The sequence below is a fragment of the Ochlerotatus camptorhynchus genome, unplaced genomic scaffold, assembly GCF_037179485.1.
Source record: "Ochlerotatus camptorhynchus isolate MF236.1 unplaced genomic scaffold, CSIRO-AGI_Acam_v1.1 ptg000367l, whole genome shotgun sequence".
In the NCBI taxonomy this organism is placed as follows: domain Eukaryota; kingdom Metazoa; phylum Arthropoda; class Insecta; order Diptera; family Culicidae; genus Ochlerotatus; species Ochlerotatus camptorhynchus.
The window spans coordinates 527542-542985 of NW_027040855.1; the positions used below are offsets into that span (position 1 = coordinate 527542).

The 15444-nt window shown below is 38.3% G+C and overlaps 1 protein-coding gene across 2 annotated transcripts in view; it reads right to left on the reverse strand.

The window, feature by feature from the left end:
- LOC135709871 (photoreceptor-specific nuclear receptor-like) overlaps positions 1-3774 on the reverse strand; it is a 119594-nt gene extending 115820 nt beyond the window's left edge. For both annotated transcript variants that reach the window (XM_065232305.1, XM_065232304.1), the window contains exon 1: positions 2706-3774. In XM_065232305.1, the coding sequence (XP_065088377.1) occupies positions 2706-2760 (55 nt within the window). In that variant the 5' untranslated portion in view covers positions 2761-3774. The remainder of the gene's footprint in view (positions 1-2705) is intronic.
- Positions 3775-15444: the final 11670 nt, after the last annotated feature.

A 15444-nucleotide genomic window follows, 5' to 3' on the forward strand; every position in this document is an offset into this window, starting at 1 on the left:
AGTGTACCCATTTTTAAGTAGGTTAAGTTGTGACGGATCTGGGAGGATTCTACCCAAATTTTAGTAGTTTTGAAATAACGCGTAAGTTTTGACGTTGAGGCTCTGTAACTCTTTACTTTTATGAAAAAATCCAATCTGTCATTATGTGCTTGAAATCTAGCGGATTTTGTCTTTTTTCTTCACTCCACCCTGGTACCAGCGAGCTGCTATTTCTTCATGCGAAGATTAAGATGCGATTTTTCACTGGAGTGAAAGGTTAAGGAAATGTCTAGCATGTTTCACGCACAGACTGACGTTCGCATTTTTCCCTAGGAGTAAAGAGTTAAGGCCCAAACGCAATGTGGGCGGAAGCGGAACGGAAACGGAAAGTTTGACAGTGGCCACAAATGACATCAAGATGCCTAACCGAAGTCGATTTGGTTCTAACTAGTTTTCAATTCGACAAGTAGGCTTACTCAGATCGAGCTTTTCCGCTTCCGCTGTCATTGCGCTTGGGCCTCTACAGAGTGACCGAAAAGGCGACTTGTCAAGGTAATGCGGCCATTCTTGTTTAGACGAGCTTTAGGGCACAGGGGGCTTATCAAAGGATTTATTAACGTGTGTTTTCAAGTCGGGCAGAAGTCAATCAAGCACGTTGTAAACCAGTCATTTTGTAGATAACTAGTCGGTAGATCTTTGTGTTGGGATTTGAGCAGAAATTCAATCGCATCTGCAACGTTTGACAAGGACTGTAGCCGCAGAATTTAATTGTACGCAATTGAGGAAAATTGAGATGTTTGAAACCTTGGGTGTTACAGGTATCAATAAGAGTTCGATTTCATTTGTCCTTCTTGCAAAATTCTTGCGAATGGAAAGATGCAAGGGCAGCTCAAAACACAATATCTAGAGATTTATGTCTGTTTTACGCATTAATTTCAAGAAGAAGAATTCCACCACAGCCATTTAATGAAAAAAATATGGAAAATTTTGTTATCTAAGTTTATTATAAAGAAATAAAATTGAAAAAAGAATACCCACGCAAATTTAAAAAATAAACAAGTATTCGCTTGGAGTTCGCCAGTTCTGGTCATAATTACAAATAAGCAACATATGGCAGCTTAAAATTACATTTTTATGTGGCAGGTCATCGCTTAAAAAATCGGCAAAAATGTAAACTTTAATTATGCAAACGTTAATTTATGTTATGCTGTGTGAAGGCAATACAAAAACATGAGTTCAAGAGTGCTAAGGAGACATAGAATCAAAAACCTCGTTAGGATTATTTTAATAGAATTGACTACCCCCTTGATCTCATTTCTCATTTTACAGCTGGTATAATCAGTTTGACAGATCGATCACTGAATTGAAATCACTGAAATGGGGTCGATTTTTGATGATCGAGTTCCATATATGTTATGTGAGAGTAGCAAGGGTATGTCAATGCGATCAAATACCTTGTTGAAGTCTGCGTATAGAGATAACGACCAGTCACCAGTCACACATTGTCTTACGTATTACTAATTTACATATTCAATCCAAATTGAATGAAAACTGCTAGAGAATAGCTTAGCGTTACAAGATAAGGAAGAATCATAATACTTTAAACCTAATTGTTAGTATTCTAAGTAAGTTCTAAACATAGGACTAAAATATCATAAGAAATGATAAAAATCGTATGTATACTTTGTTCTACAAAATTGATATATTTTTTAAGTTGGTGTGTTGCATCATTAAAAAAAAAATAAAAATTATTTGGCTTGACGCAAATTGAAAATTCACCCAGTTGTTCCAGCTGTATCGACATGAGTACGAAAAATGTTGTTAATGGCATTTTAGAGCAAACGTAATATCAAATATTGATAAATGTACTATTCATATATGTTGCTTACAAAAAGAGCTTCATATTTACCAAAGCAAGCACCCAGATAAGTTGTCAAGCAAAAAATGTATGACCTAAAGTGTGTTGCCGATTTATAAAGTGAACAGACCTTACTATTAAAAAATTTAAAATAAAATTTTTGTTCTTTTTTTTAGGTCCTAATATTAGAGGTACTTCCCAAATAACAGTTTGGGTTTTATCAATGTTCTGTAGATCATGATTTGAATTTGTAGAATGCTGTAAAACCGTGATAACACTTGCAATGTTACTTGGGTTGAAATAACATCAATTCTCAATCATCATAAATGTTCAAAAAAATTATGTATTTCGTTTAAAATTTTAACCGTGATAAAAATTCACAAACCGCGATGAAGGTAAATGTAAGATTCTATTACAGATTTGCATAAAAAGAATTCAAACTTTGGTATGATTCACCACATGAACAGATTCTGTTTTTTTTTTTTTATATTAACTAAATTATCTAACAAAGTTGTTTTTCTAAATGCACTGCGGATAAACTTGATTGAACGCTGCAGTCCATTGTAAGAACTGATATTATATTTGTTGTAAGAAAACATGCAGTGCATATCAGAAATACACCCTTGCATTGGAAGTTCATGCCATTTGCTTTGCGTGTAATACATCCCTATATCTGATGGACAATATTCAATTCATAACTGTAGTAACCTTATGTAATTTCGATATTCTCTAACTCGATATTATCTGAGAATAGAATTAGAATTAGAATGAATATACGTAATAATATGATTTTAAATCCTTCTGACATACTAAACGGTGAACATCAAATTATCAAACGCAATTAGTGCGCTCATCAAACCCAACCAACCTGTTTTAGAGTCCTGCAAAATCGTCGATCCCTCCATATTACGAAACGAAAACATCCACTAGCTGTAGATGCACTCCAATGCACAGCACTTTTTTTCCGCTCTCTCCAGTTTCCAAACACCGAATAAAATTATCTCATTTGATCTCTGACTGTGCACCTCTACCGACCGAGCACTAGTTGCAGCCTTTTTTCCTTCCCGTTAGATCCGAAAGGCACACACGTCACACGTTAATCCTTTTCAATTGCACGCATTAATGGAAGATGGCTCAACTACTGTCAGAGCATCACACATAACTCACAATCGACGGACACCACCAACGCGGGGGCAAGGTAAAAAAGCTTCACGAAAGTGCATCCACCGCACGACGGGATGCACTCGAAACACGACGATGCACCGAAAAAATCCAATTAACTTCCACTTGTCGTAGCGTCAACAACGGTGCCGTCGTCACAGATGCTGCGGCTACAGTCCTTGTCAAACGTTGCAGATGCGATTTTTTTCCACCGCACACGCTAAATGATTGCACTTTTTCTGCATCCACGAGCTTTTCCGCGATGGCTTTCTACGTAGCACCAGGACTAGGACGACTTCAGCTCTTCTTTTTTTTTGCTTTTTGCAATGCTGACCGAAAGCAACTGACCAAAGGACTTGCCTTGCAATGATTCGAGCTGCAGAAGAATTCCGTACGCGCACTTTCCGATCCGTTCAGCGACTAAAAATCACTCCGTTAATTTGATAACAACAACCATGTCGTCATGCAAGGCTCACGGAACCCTCGCGGATCTTCGGCATACGTACGTACGTTACGGTTGCCTCCTGTATATCACACACCATCATCATCTCCCGGAGATCAGAGCGCGCGGGAAAATGCATGCAGCAGAGAATTTATGATTCGTCCTACTTGATGTCGAAATTCCACATTTTTTACTTTTGCCATAAGCCGCAACAGCAGCAGCTAACTCCTCCTCTCTGTCGGCAGCTGTGTGGTGGTGGTGATTCTGTCTCATCTCGGCCAGCTTCCGTCCCGTTCTGACGCATAGCATTTCTCGATGGCGGGTGTAGTGTGCCCAGTAGCAGCATCACCGACTCTCTGCTGTTCTCCGTTATATACCAAATGGCATTATAATTCCACCATATCGTATTTTTGCTTCTGTTCAACGACGACGACGACGACAACATACACCACACACAGAGAGCAGCAAAGTCAGGCCACAATACACGGATCTCTGAGCGATGACGGTCGGATGTGGGAAGGAAAAGTCAGCAAAGTGGGAGGGGGAGGATGCTGAGGGTTTGACGTTGCTCAATCCATGCTGCTGTGGCTGGCCTTGCATCTGTCGCGGAAATGTTGGTATCTCTACTCCAGCATCGACAACGACAACAGTTGAACAGATGAGTCGAGAGCGGAAAGCATGGCATCTAGAAGAGCACGAGTGCCCATGTGATATAGATACAAGTTTTGAAGGGCTGCGGCTGCGGTGCGACGTAAGCGAGCTCGTCGGGTGACTAAGCGATTGCACAGTGGGAGAAATTTATTATGAAAGTTTCTATTTGATAAAAAAAAACAAATGTTTTAAATAATACTACGTTCAAACTGCTGATACCACGGACTTCTTAAGCAACTATGCAATTGTTTTACAAGAAATTCCTTTTTTAAGATTAAATGAATAGGTATATTTCATTTTCATTTTCATTTTCATTTTGCAGCGTTTGGTGGGGCAATGGGAGCGCAAGTCAATCCAAAGCCGAGGATAAAGGACGGGTAATGGCTGAATAGTCTATGCGGACCGCTTGAACGCCTTGGGAAAAGGAAGGGATTGAAGAGGCCGGTTATTGGGGGGTTTTGAGGAAATGACACATAGTGATGCCAAATGTAAAGAAACCGAAAATCCATCTCCCATCCTTTCACATACATATATACCAAATTGATATTTTAAAGCAATAATCAAAATAAACGGACAATACATGAAAAGGCTAGTTACCAGTTGCTTTAAAGGCTAGTTGCCTCCCTAAGCGGACCCTCCGCATCCTAACTCTTCTGTTAGTCCACTTAATGCTACTAGGCTATCTAAATTTTCTTATTTAAGTTCGTTTGATGATTATGATATCTCTAGTCTAATTTAATAAATAATTGAAATCTCTAATCTACCTACCATGCTTTATTAAGTACCTGCACTTGTGAATGTAATCTAAAATTTAACGTGTTTCAAGTTGTTTTTGACTTTGACCTATATTTAATATATATTAGTGGCAGGTGACACCTTCAAGTGACTAAAATGCTTCACTTTGAAGTTAGTTTCCTAGCTGATTTTTAAATTACATAGGGCATATGCTTCAACTACGCTCACACGTTTCCACTATGTCGCACCACAAGAATACGTATGGTTATGTCACAATAGAAGCGCGCCACAGTGGAAATTCCGAGCCATAGTTCAAACACTTATCCCAAATCAAAATGAAGCACATATAAGATTAGTTGCAAAACCATGTACAAAAATGTTTAACATTGTTCCCTGAGTAATACCTCAATGAAAACAACAACGAAAGCTTGTCACGCAAGTAGAAGGAGCACTTTTGAGCACTTTTTGAAATATTTCAATAGTATAATTCCCTTGCAAACCCAAATAAATCTATCTGCGTAAAAATAAATAAAATAAGAGTGATTTGCGGCAAAACCCGCCAGTATCGCACCCAACGTCAGTGCCTATACGTAAGCGTACTACAACGTGGCTTTCAAATAAAGGAGTAACAAGTGTGATACTATCACTTCAGGCTAGAATTTTGGTTCTCTCATGCAATGGTTCATCAGAGAGGGGAAACTCAGTAATCCTCATCGCATGCTCATGACGCTATTCTGTCACGGCATGAGCCAACGATGCCGAACCTAAACCAACCGTCTCCAACGCTCCACTATGAAGCATAAGATTAGGCCCGCCCACCAACGTCCAGGTTAAAAAACTAGCCAAGGGGAGGGATTAAATAAATAGGTATATTTAAAAACAAATCCTAAAAAAAATATCAACTGCTGAATGATAGGAAATAATCTTAACGTTCATTCAAAAATACAATACCACCTTTTCTTTTTCTTCTTATTCTTTTTATTCTTCTTATTATTCACATTTAAAGCTTATTGCTAATCGCATATTTGCTTATTGCGTGCTCTCAACTTAGTGTTCTCGATGTATTTCCACAATTTGTGGAATTGAGAGCATTCGATGCCTCTAACATTTTTTTAATATAATTGCAAAGGCCTCAAATTCCAATATCAATCTGAGTAAGAAATTAACCAATAATAGACCCCCATACGGTAGGAGCAAATACACAACTTAACAGCAGCAGTGACAATGTCGCACACTTCCAGGGTCAGTTGTTTATAAACAGTTGCTACCGCGTCGTCAGCGATGCGCGCTGGCTTAACTAGGTGCTTCGCGAAAGGTCACAGTAAACATTGGTGAGTAAGCATCCTACATAGCCGTTCCTACCGCGAGGAGCATTAATTCTTGTTAAAAAAACAGACACCAACTTTCCAAGAGAAAAACTATCTGTCTCGCTTTATATGTACATACTGGAGAAAAACTATTGTGTAGAGTTTAAGTAACAAATTCATGTATAAAAGTTTCGAAGAATAAAGAATCGGGGCAGTTGTTCTGATGAGTTTATTATCCGAGGTTTGCTAGGTGCGGACGAGCACAGTTCCAACCTCAGGATAACTGATTCATCAAAGAGCTTTTTCCATACAGTAGAAATGGAATTGCACTGTCTTTCATTTTACGGAAAAAGAAAGACCACGCGAGTTGTTGCTCTACGTTGGGCACTTCAACACGGGAGTGAAACATGGATGCGCAACGGAGTATGGGCGCTTCAATAATTGTGTGACAGATACATACAAAAATGTGGTAAATTTTACTCATTAATGTGTAAATGATTCTTACCGTGTAAGCGCCAGGGAGGGTTGGAACCGCGAAAGTGCGTGTCTAGTGTCTGTTCAGAAAATTACGTACTGGCTAGGAATCCTCAGGGATAATCCTGATTTGGCCAATGAACGAAATATAGGAAATTGTCTGAATTTTATTGGAAAAATATCAAACAACGATTTAAATTAAATTACAAAAAGGTTGAATGAAACCTATTAGGCATGATATGACCAATTGAACGGCTATTCCCAAGTAACCAAAAGTTCTGATAAAAGGCTATTTGTGGCTTAAGCAGCTTGGTTGGTGGTGGTCTTTAGAATTCTAAGCAGCTTTATAAAGGAGCAGAGTTAAAGTTGTAAAACTGCGCACGTCTAGAAGTAAACCTAGTTGACTGTAAAAATGCTTCCAAAGTAGGGGTAACTGAGACTGACATACACGAGCATCAATTTTGACATAACAGACGCAAAATTCAGCTCAATCAAACGTACTTTTCGTCGAACAATGAACTTTTCAGTCTGGGAACGCTTAATATTACATGACATATTTGTTTACTGTGAAAGATGGATCCCGCCACGTGTAGAATTAGTTATTTCTAAGTTTGCAGTTTATTAGCTGAGTACAGGTTGTTTATTTGTTGAAAAAGCACTTTTGATATTTTTGATATTCAGCAAGAATGGAAACAGCTGAGTAAACGCTCTCCAAAACTATTTTGCAAGCTTCTGCTTGAAGCTGTATCAGCTGCTTTTTTTTCAGCTACTTAAAGCACAACGCTGGACAATTAGGCTTATAAAGCTAAAAATGTTAGTTGGGTGGTCTTACACTGTTGAAAAACAACATCTTCTATCCCATTTTCCTCTAATAATGTTGCAAGTTCATATTTCGCTTCTTCTTTGATGGCACATTCCTTTCAAGCACAAAAAAAAAAAACATTTTGTCGTCCTGACAGAAATGCTGCAAAGGAAAGATGCATAAATGACGTAGCATTTTAGAGTGACCAACTATCTAGAAAAGTACGCTCCAAGGGGGATGGGGTCTAAATTTGGTGCTTCATCAAACGTAAACCAATTTCATCCTGAGACACGTTTGTTAAACTTTTGACCATCAATTTTAAATGTTCATGGATGAACACATACATTATGAGTTTCTGTACTATCAAGTAGCTTACACTGTTTCGGTCTCAACATGGTAAATAAGGTGAGAGACATCACCAAAAAGGCTTCGAAACTCGTTCTTTTTGGTTAATTCTGCGCTCAAACACATAATTGTTTATTCCTGGCATGGGTCTGCTTATCAGTACTGATAAAAATTATTTCTTCTACAGTCAACTTAGCTGAAAATTAAGGCAACCTTAAAAAACAGACCAACTACCTGCATGAACTTAAATGTTGACATAATTGGCAAATCAAAGTTGGCACTCGTGGAGAATAGAAGAACTATGAAAGTGATGATGGTTTCAAAATTTTCCACGGAGAGGTATACGAGTGCAATCTTAAAATGCTTTTATTTTGCAAATGGAGCATTTTATTTAAATCTGGTTGCTGCTACAGTTGTAGAAAAGCTGAAATCTATGTCTACACATAAAAATCTGAAAAGAAATTATTTTTTCTATATTATATGTCTATTACGTAGTCCTCAAGTTTTCTACTAGCGTAGCATTAACCAGATTTAAATAAAATGCTCCATTTGCAAAATAAAAGCATTTCAAGATTGCACTCGTATACCTCACCGTGTAAAATTTTGAAACCATCATCACTCTCATAGTTCTTCTATTCTCCACGAGTGCCAACTTTGATTTGCCAATTGAGATTTTCATGCTATTTGTGAGAGCGTGTTAGTGAAAATCCGAAGAAAATACATAACGAATCGCTGTCAAACTCATTTTGACAGATCTAATTTCATACATTTTTTAGGTTAGGTAGAGGAAAATAATAAACAATTTTACACACCCGCAAGTGTGCGTGCGTTAAACGTCACTAATCTCTATTGGCTTATCAAATTTGGCACTCGTGGAGAATAGAAGAACTCAGGCATAACATTTGATAACGGCACAAAAGCATTTGTAAACAAACTTTCTAAGGCCCTTTACACGTGAACCAAAGTACGCCCACGCAAACCAACAACATCATGGGATAGGGGCAGCTATCACCTTTCCGAAAGTGGTATTGGCTTGCGTGGGCGTACTTTACTTCGCGTGTAAAGGGCTTTAGAAAGTTTGTTTACAAATGCTTTTGTGCCGTTATCAAATGTTATGCCTGAACTATGAGAGTGATGATGGTTTCAAAATTTTACACGATAAGGTATACGAGTGTAATCTTAAAAAGCTTTTATTTTGCAAATTGAGCATTTTATTTAAATCTGGCTAATGCTACGTTAGTAGAAAACTTAAGGACTACTCAATAGACATATAACATAAAAAAAATATTTTTTTTTTAAAGATTTTTTGATGTATACACCTTAGAAATTATCGCCGACTTCGGTAATTTTTACCGAAATCTGAACAGCTGAACTGTTCGGTAAAATTTATGCAATTAAATTCAATTGCTTTTCAGCTACTTTGAAACTAAATCTCTAAAAACTAAAAAAATAAAACTAAAAAGACAAGATTTGATCATTTAAACAAGGTTGACCATGTTTTGAAATTATTATCAAGTTCAATAGCCTTTAAAATGAAGGTCAAAGTTTTACCGAACGTTCAGCTGTTCTGATTTCGGTAAAATTTACCGAAAACGAAAACAAAATCTTAGTGTGTACATACATCTCAGCTTTTCTATCACTGTAGCAGCAACCAGATTTAAATAAAATGTTCCATTTGCAAAATAAAAGCATTTTAAGATTGCACTCGTATACCTCTCCGTGGAAAATTTTGAAACCATCACTTTCATAGTTCTTCTATTTTCCACGAGTGCCAACTTTGATTTGCCAATAAAATTCTCTAAATCAAGACAACCTCTGGGTATCGAAGTCAACATTTGTTTTTCTTCATTCACACGCTATTTCAAAACTACCCAAATTTGGGTTGAATCCACCCTGATCGGTCAAAAATGATCCTACCCAAAATGGGTAAATATGTATTTACCCAAATCTGGGTAAACGTACCTGCGACAGAAACTGGGTAACGGTTACTCAGAGTTTGACATTTGATAACAGGGTAAACTTTGCCCAATTTAATAGAAATTAGATTATATGACCGCTGCATTTGCTCTATCAAACATAACCCCACCCGGCTAGCTCTTCTGGCCTGTTTTTGATTGATGAGGTCATATTGTCCAAATACCCAAAAAACGATACCGTTACAAATGCTAACCATTTAATGAGATTTGATTTTAAATGAGATCTTTAAATTAGGAACAACAACAAACATTTGGCATCGAGAAAAGCGTCACAGAATATCTCATTAACCTAGAATTAGGAGAATGGTCAAAGTCCAGAAACTAACAATATACTTACTAACTATAGCTGATGGTAGCATTCGCCATGATAACAGTTCCATATCTGAATTTTTTTAGCATCATATTTATATATTTTGAGTATTAAACCTTTCACTGGGAGCGCAACAATTTTCCTTTCATACCTGCGCCATTTTTTATTTGGGAAAATTTCGATTATAATTATTTACCCCGAATCCTGGAAGATTCTACTCATCAGAACAAAACTGTTTGTCCAGATTTTGACAACTCCTTACTGGATACAAGAATGGGTGACAGCAGGCGCCGGTGGTTTAGTGGTAAGCGTGACTGCTTTCTAACACCCCAATGGGTCTGGGTTCAATCCCAGCCGAGGTCGGTGAGATTTTTCTGAGGCATAAAAATCTCTGGTCACGTCTTCCTTCGGAAGGGAAGTAAAGCCGTTGGTCCCGGCCCATGTGTGTTGTGAATGGGTGCGATATCCTACGCAGGTGTGGAAGCTGCCTTCCTGCACATTCGATTGTCGTCAATGGATGGAAATCGATGTCCGTATAAGAGATGAACTAGCCTCAGGCTAAAAATCTCTAAAATAAAGAAAAAAAAAAAAAAAAAAATCGATGTCCGTCGGTGATTGGCACTAGATTGCGGAACAGAGACCGACGTTAAATAAAGGAAAGAAGAATGGGTGCCATCTACCCAGTAACTGCTTCTGGGTAGATTCAGAATAGCATGTGAGACTGGATGTTTATTATCGCCTCTATTGGGGGCTGTTCATTAACTACGTAGACAGATTTTTTTGATTCTCGACCCCCCTCCCTCTCACTGCATAGACAATTGTCCATACAAAAAAAAAAAAAAAAATATGGGCCGTGGATGATTGATAAACTCCCTCCACCCCCCTAAGCTGCCTACGTAGTTAATGAACAGCCTCTTGTTGTCAATATTCATATTCGTCTTCAGTGGACCCCACACGATTGCTTCTATTGACAATAATCGTATTGTCAATACATTCTACATTGATATCAATACATCGATATTGACAATATTTCTGTATTCACATCAATATTATTGTCATTAATTCCCCTTTGCGTCAATATATTAATACGTGTGGGGATCGCTTTCAACTTGGTGGGGATGATTTTGAGGATCACATGCAAAATAATTATTTCCATTTTACCGAAGACAACAAATCAAGAATACTGGCAACTTTGCCAGAATCCAAGTGACAGATACAATGGCGCTGCGCTTGAGGGAAGGTAGAAGCAACGCATAACTTTCTTCTGAGGATGTAATCTTTGCTATCAAATTCGTTCGAAGCATTTATCTTTGACCGGCAGATGACGCGGATGTACCTGTCTCATGGCATTCGTATGAGAAAATGGAAGAGTTGGCAGTCTTCATGATTTGTTGTCTTCGATTTTACACTAATATAGTGCTGAAGAAAGTGTCGGTTTAGTTTTTACACACATATCAAATTATTGACTCATGATCAATTCAACCGTAACCGATTTGAATCGACGTACATATCTGATTTTGTGAATAATCACTTCAATCGACGATTTGTGGCAACTGATAACTCTTTCACAGAAACTAACAACACCAGCTAGTAGGGTAAAGATTCCCCCAACTGATGATGGTGTTTGTTTACGTGTATGAGTTAGCAGTTAAGACAAATCGTCGATTGAAGTGATTGGTTACAAAAGCAGATACGTCAATTTGAATACTTACGCTTGATTGATGATAATATCAAGGTATAGCCTCTGGGGCCGACTATATTTAAAATAATCATATTGCCCAAAATAAATTTGAATATTTTGCTTTTGACAATTTTGGGTTGGATAATCAAACACTGGTGAATATCAACAAACGCGTATTCGTTGATGTATAATGAGCACATTTGTTCATTTCACTCGTACGTATTGTGTGTCTACTCACTTTCCGGACACGGTCGGTTAAAGTATTCGTTAGTTCAAGTAGTCACTATAGGGAAGTCGCTGTCATTTCGTTGTCAACCGAATTGTCAAAAACTAAATCATTTAGCTTTCGATCAAAACAAGTGTATGTTGCATAATATATGGTGATTTCAAATGTCCAAAGTTTGGTTCCAATCAATCAGTCATGAACATTTCGATTTTGGAAAATGATCGGCATAAAAGAGCCAGTAGTAATACCAAATATCATTGCCTTTACGATTACTACGTGCTTGGAATAAAACATCTCGCCGTAATCTACGGTAAATCCAAAACGACCGTCAGCTCCTAGATATTGAAATACGAGCACCGACAAACCAACATGAATGATCATACAAATTACAAAGAAAATTCCGATCGAAGCACAAAACTGACATCTGCCGCCGTGTACGCGGAAAATATTTATCCTAGCCACGAACCCGAGTATTAAATTTATGAGTTGGTTCGTGTCTTATCTATTTCGGACAAATTATTTTTATCTAGATAAAACATTTCCATGGTTTTGACAGATGCAAGCGCTGCATATTTGAATTGGCCGTTATGGATTCTCGATCAAAAGCTAAGTTTAAGTTTCATGTCGGTTTGTCGGTGATACGAGCGCTACGTAAACTACAATACGTAACTTTCCCGAAATTTAACCATGCAAAAGGAAATTGTAATTTAATATGTATGAGCGATGTCCCATATTGCACCTAGACGAAGCACAAAAATGTTCACCTCTTGTTTCGGCGTGTCGATTAGTACTTCCTCGATATGTAAGATCCTGCACGCACATGGAATGTCCTGGGAGGAGTTGGAGCGCAGAGCTATCCAAATCCGTGAAACTGAAATCGTTAAGTTTAGCAGAGAACTGTCTTGTTTGCAATGGTTTTATTCACAACTCGTTTTCTTGGATGAAGTATCGTTTGACAATCGTGATTTGTGGCGAACCAGAGGGATGGTGCAAGCATACATTGCGATAAGCACATCATACAATATTTACCTTCCCTGGGGATTATTCCAATTTTTATTTCTCACAAAATTCACCAACTTTGATTGTACGAATCTGTTTAGAAAGTGCGGGTTTCTTCCGGGAGCAACATTCAACCTTTCTGTAAGTACACACTACCAAAAAGTCATGTAAATTTCCGTGTCCTGTGACTAGGGTTACCATATCAAAAACTTGAAAAGGAGGACATTTCATTTGAGGTTTGGAGATAAAGGAGGACAAAGTTTCCTTTTTTTAACATTAAAGGAGGACAATGAGTTTTTATCAAACGTTTTAATAATATGTGCGCTATCACTAAATTAATGAGTTTCAAAAGTTCAATTTAGATAGTTCATAACTTGTAGTCGTTATCAATTCAATTCATCTTCTCGTTATACTTCTGAAAAATGCATCAACCTATCCTTCATATTTTTTTTTAATCTAGAAAATGATGTAGTCTAGCTGTTTTACATAAAAACTACAGCTGTACAGCCTTAAAATCATCCCAACTTTTATCATGTACTAAAACAAGGATACATGTCATCGCTGATTTAAAGTAACATGAAAAAGGAACATCTAAGCAACCTGTTAATTTTACCATTGATTCAGCATAGGACTCTAAACCTATACCTAAAATCCCATAGAACCAGAACGTCAAAATCGAACACATGTTGGATTCAATCTAAGGTTGTGTTCCATTTGGTGAATTTTCACTTACATTTTAAAGATGGGAAATTTGCCAATAGCCCTGGTATTGCATCAGACTTCTGACAGACAAGCAATCCATTTTGACAAACTCATTCTCGAAAATCGGCCAATCAAAATGAGAGGAATTTTTGAATATTTTAATATGTTTTCGAGATTTCAACATTAGAAGAAATTTCCCCAATTGGAACACAGTCCAAGGCTCTAACACCCCTATCAGGTAGAGGAAATTTTCCCGTATTTGATGGTAGTGTTAGCATGCGTGGGCGAGCTACCAGTTAGGCCAATTCGATAATCAAAGCTGATACGTCCCTTCGAAACCGTAATCGAGATTTGTTGGATTTTTATTTTATTTTCGAAAATAAATTATAATGTTAGAAAATCTCTCTGTTGTGATCATCAGAGTTTCGAGGAGTTGTTTGTCAAAATTGATCCCTGGTCTGTCAGAAACATGTTTGGTAGATTAGCAGGTTCATTTTAAAATTTTCCATCTGTCAAATTTATATGAAAATTCACCAAATGACCCACAGCCTAAATGTAGGGGGTTGACAGCTGTAGTATATTCCTGATCCAAGGGGTTGGTCACTCCGCACAGTGTGCCAAAAATACAGACGGACACACCTGGGCACTTTCATTGGCACCCATGGTTAGACATTTTCATGATATTTACAGTTACTGGCAACACTGTACTATATCTGCGCCTGCTCTGTGCATGTGTCAAAATGATAATCATTGTTGTGGGCACAATCCACAATTTCCTCACAGCGGACATATTGTCAAAACATTAGGATGAGCGAGGTCATCAAGACGATGACCTTTGCCAAGTACAACAATAATCTGGGAGCCTTACTGGAATTCTTCCGGATGGTGCTGGGGTCGCAACCGGAAGGCTTCGAGATCGGAGAACCTCCACTCAAGACGATCAAACTGTTCGAGGATCTGGTGTGGAAGGCTTTGGTGTTTCAGAACAGTTTGATCGAAGTTGGGAAGGGGGTGGCATCGTTCCGGAAGCTGATTGAAAAGATGACCATGAAGAGACTGCTACTGGTCATAATGTGATTAGTGAGGTGGTTAGTGGGGAGAGCGAAACCCTGAAGGAGGAAGTGAAAGGAACGTTGAAGATGTTGGTAGATCGATTTGGGGCGGGGAGATTTGTGACGGAGCTGAAATCACAGCCGAAGAAGGTTAAGTGGAATTGTAAAATGTTCATTGGCCAGTTGTTGGGCTTGAAGGTGAGCTCCTGAAAGTTGACATCGGTGAGTTGGTCGAAGGATAGGTTTAGCTCTTAGACACGACCCTGGTGGCTTGAAATAGAATATTTAGGCTTGGCGGAAAAGAAGTCCCGGCGAAGTGTAAAGATACCGGTGTTTTCCATGGTGCCAGCGATTGGAGCAGTTCGGTAAGCATTTCAACATCGTGATGTTTGCAATCATCCTTATAGAACTGATCCGAACTTAGCTTTTCGAACTCTATGATGTTTGAATTGATTATGTAATCCGAGCCGCACAGAACGTCGTAAGGACAACAAAGACCCCCATCTGGTTGTAGTAGTTTTATCAGTGGTCGTTTAGCATGTTTGATTCCGTAAGGCTTCACCACTTCGTTGATCAGCCCGAGGATCAGCCAACCAACATTCAGTTCCATGATTCGTTCCTCATCGTAACTGACATATGTAGATGTATTCGCCTTCGATGATCACCGGCGTTTGCTTTTCTACTATCGACAGCACTCCAGCTTTTACAGGTGTTCTCTGGCCGGCACTGTTTTTCGCCAGAGAC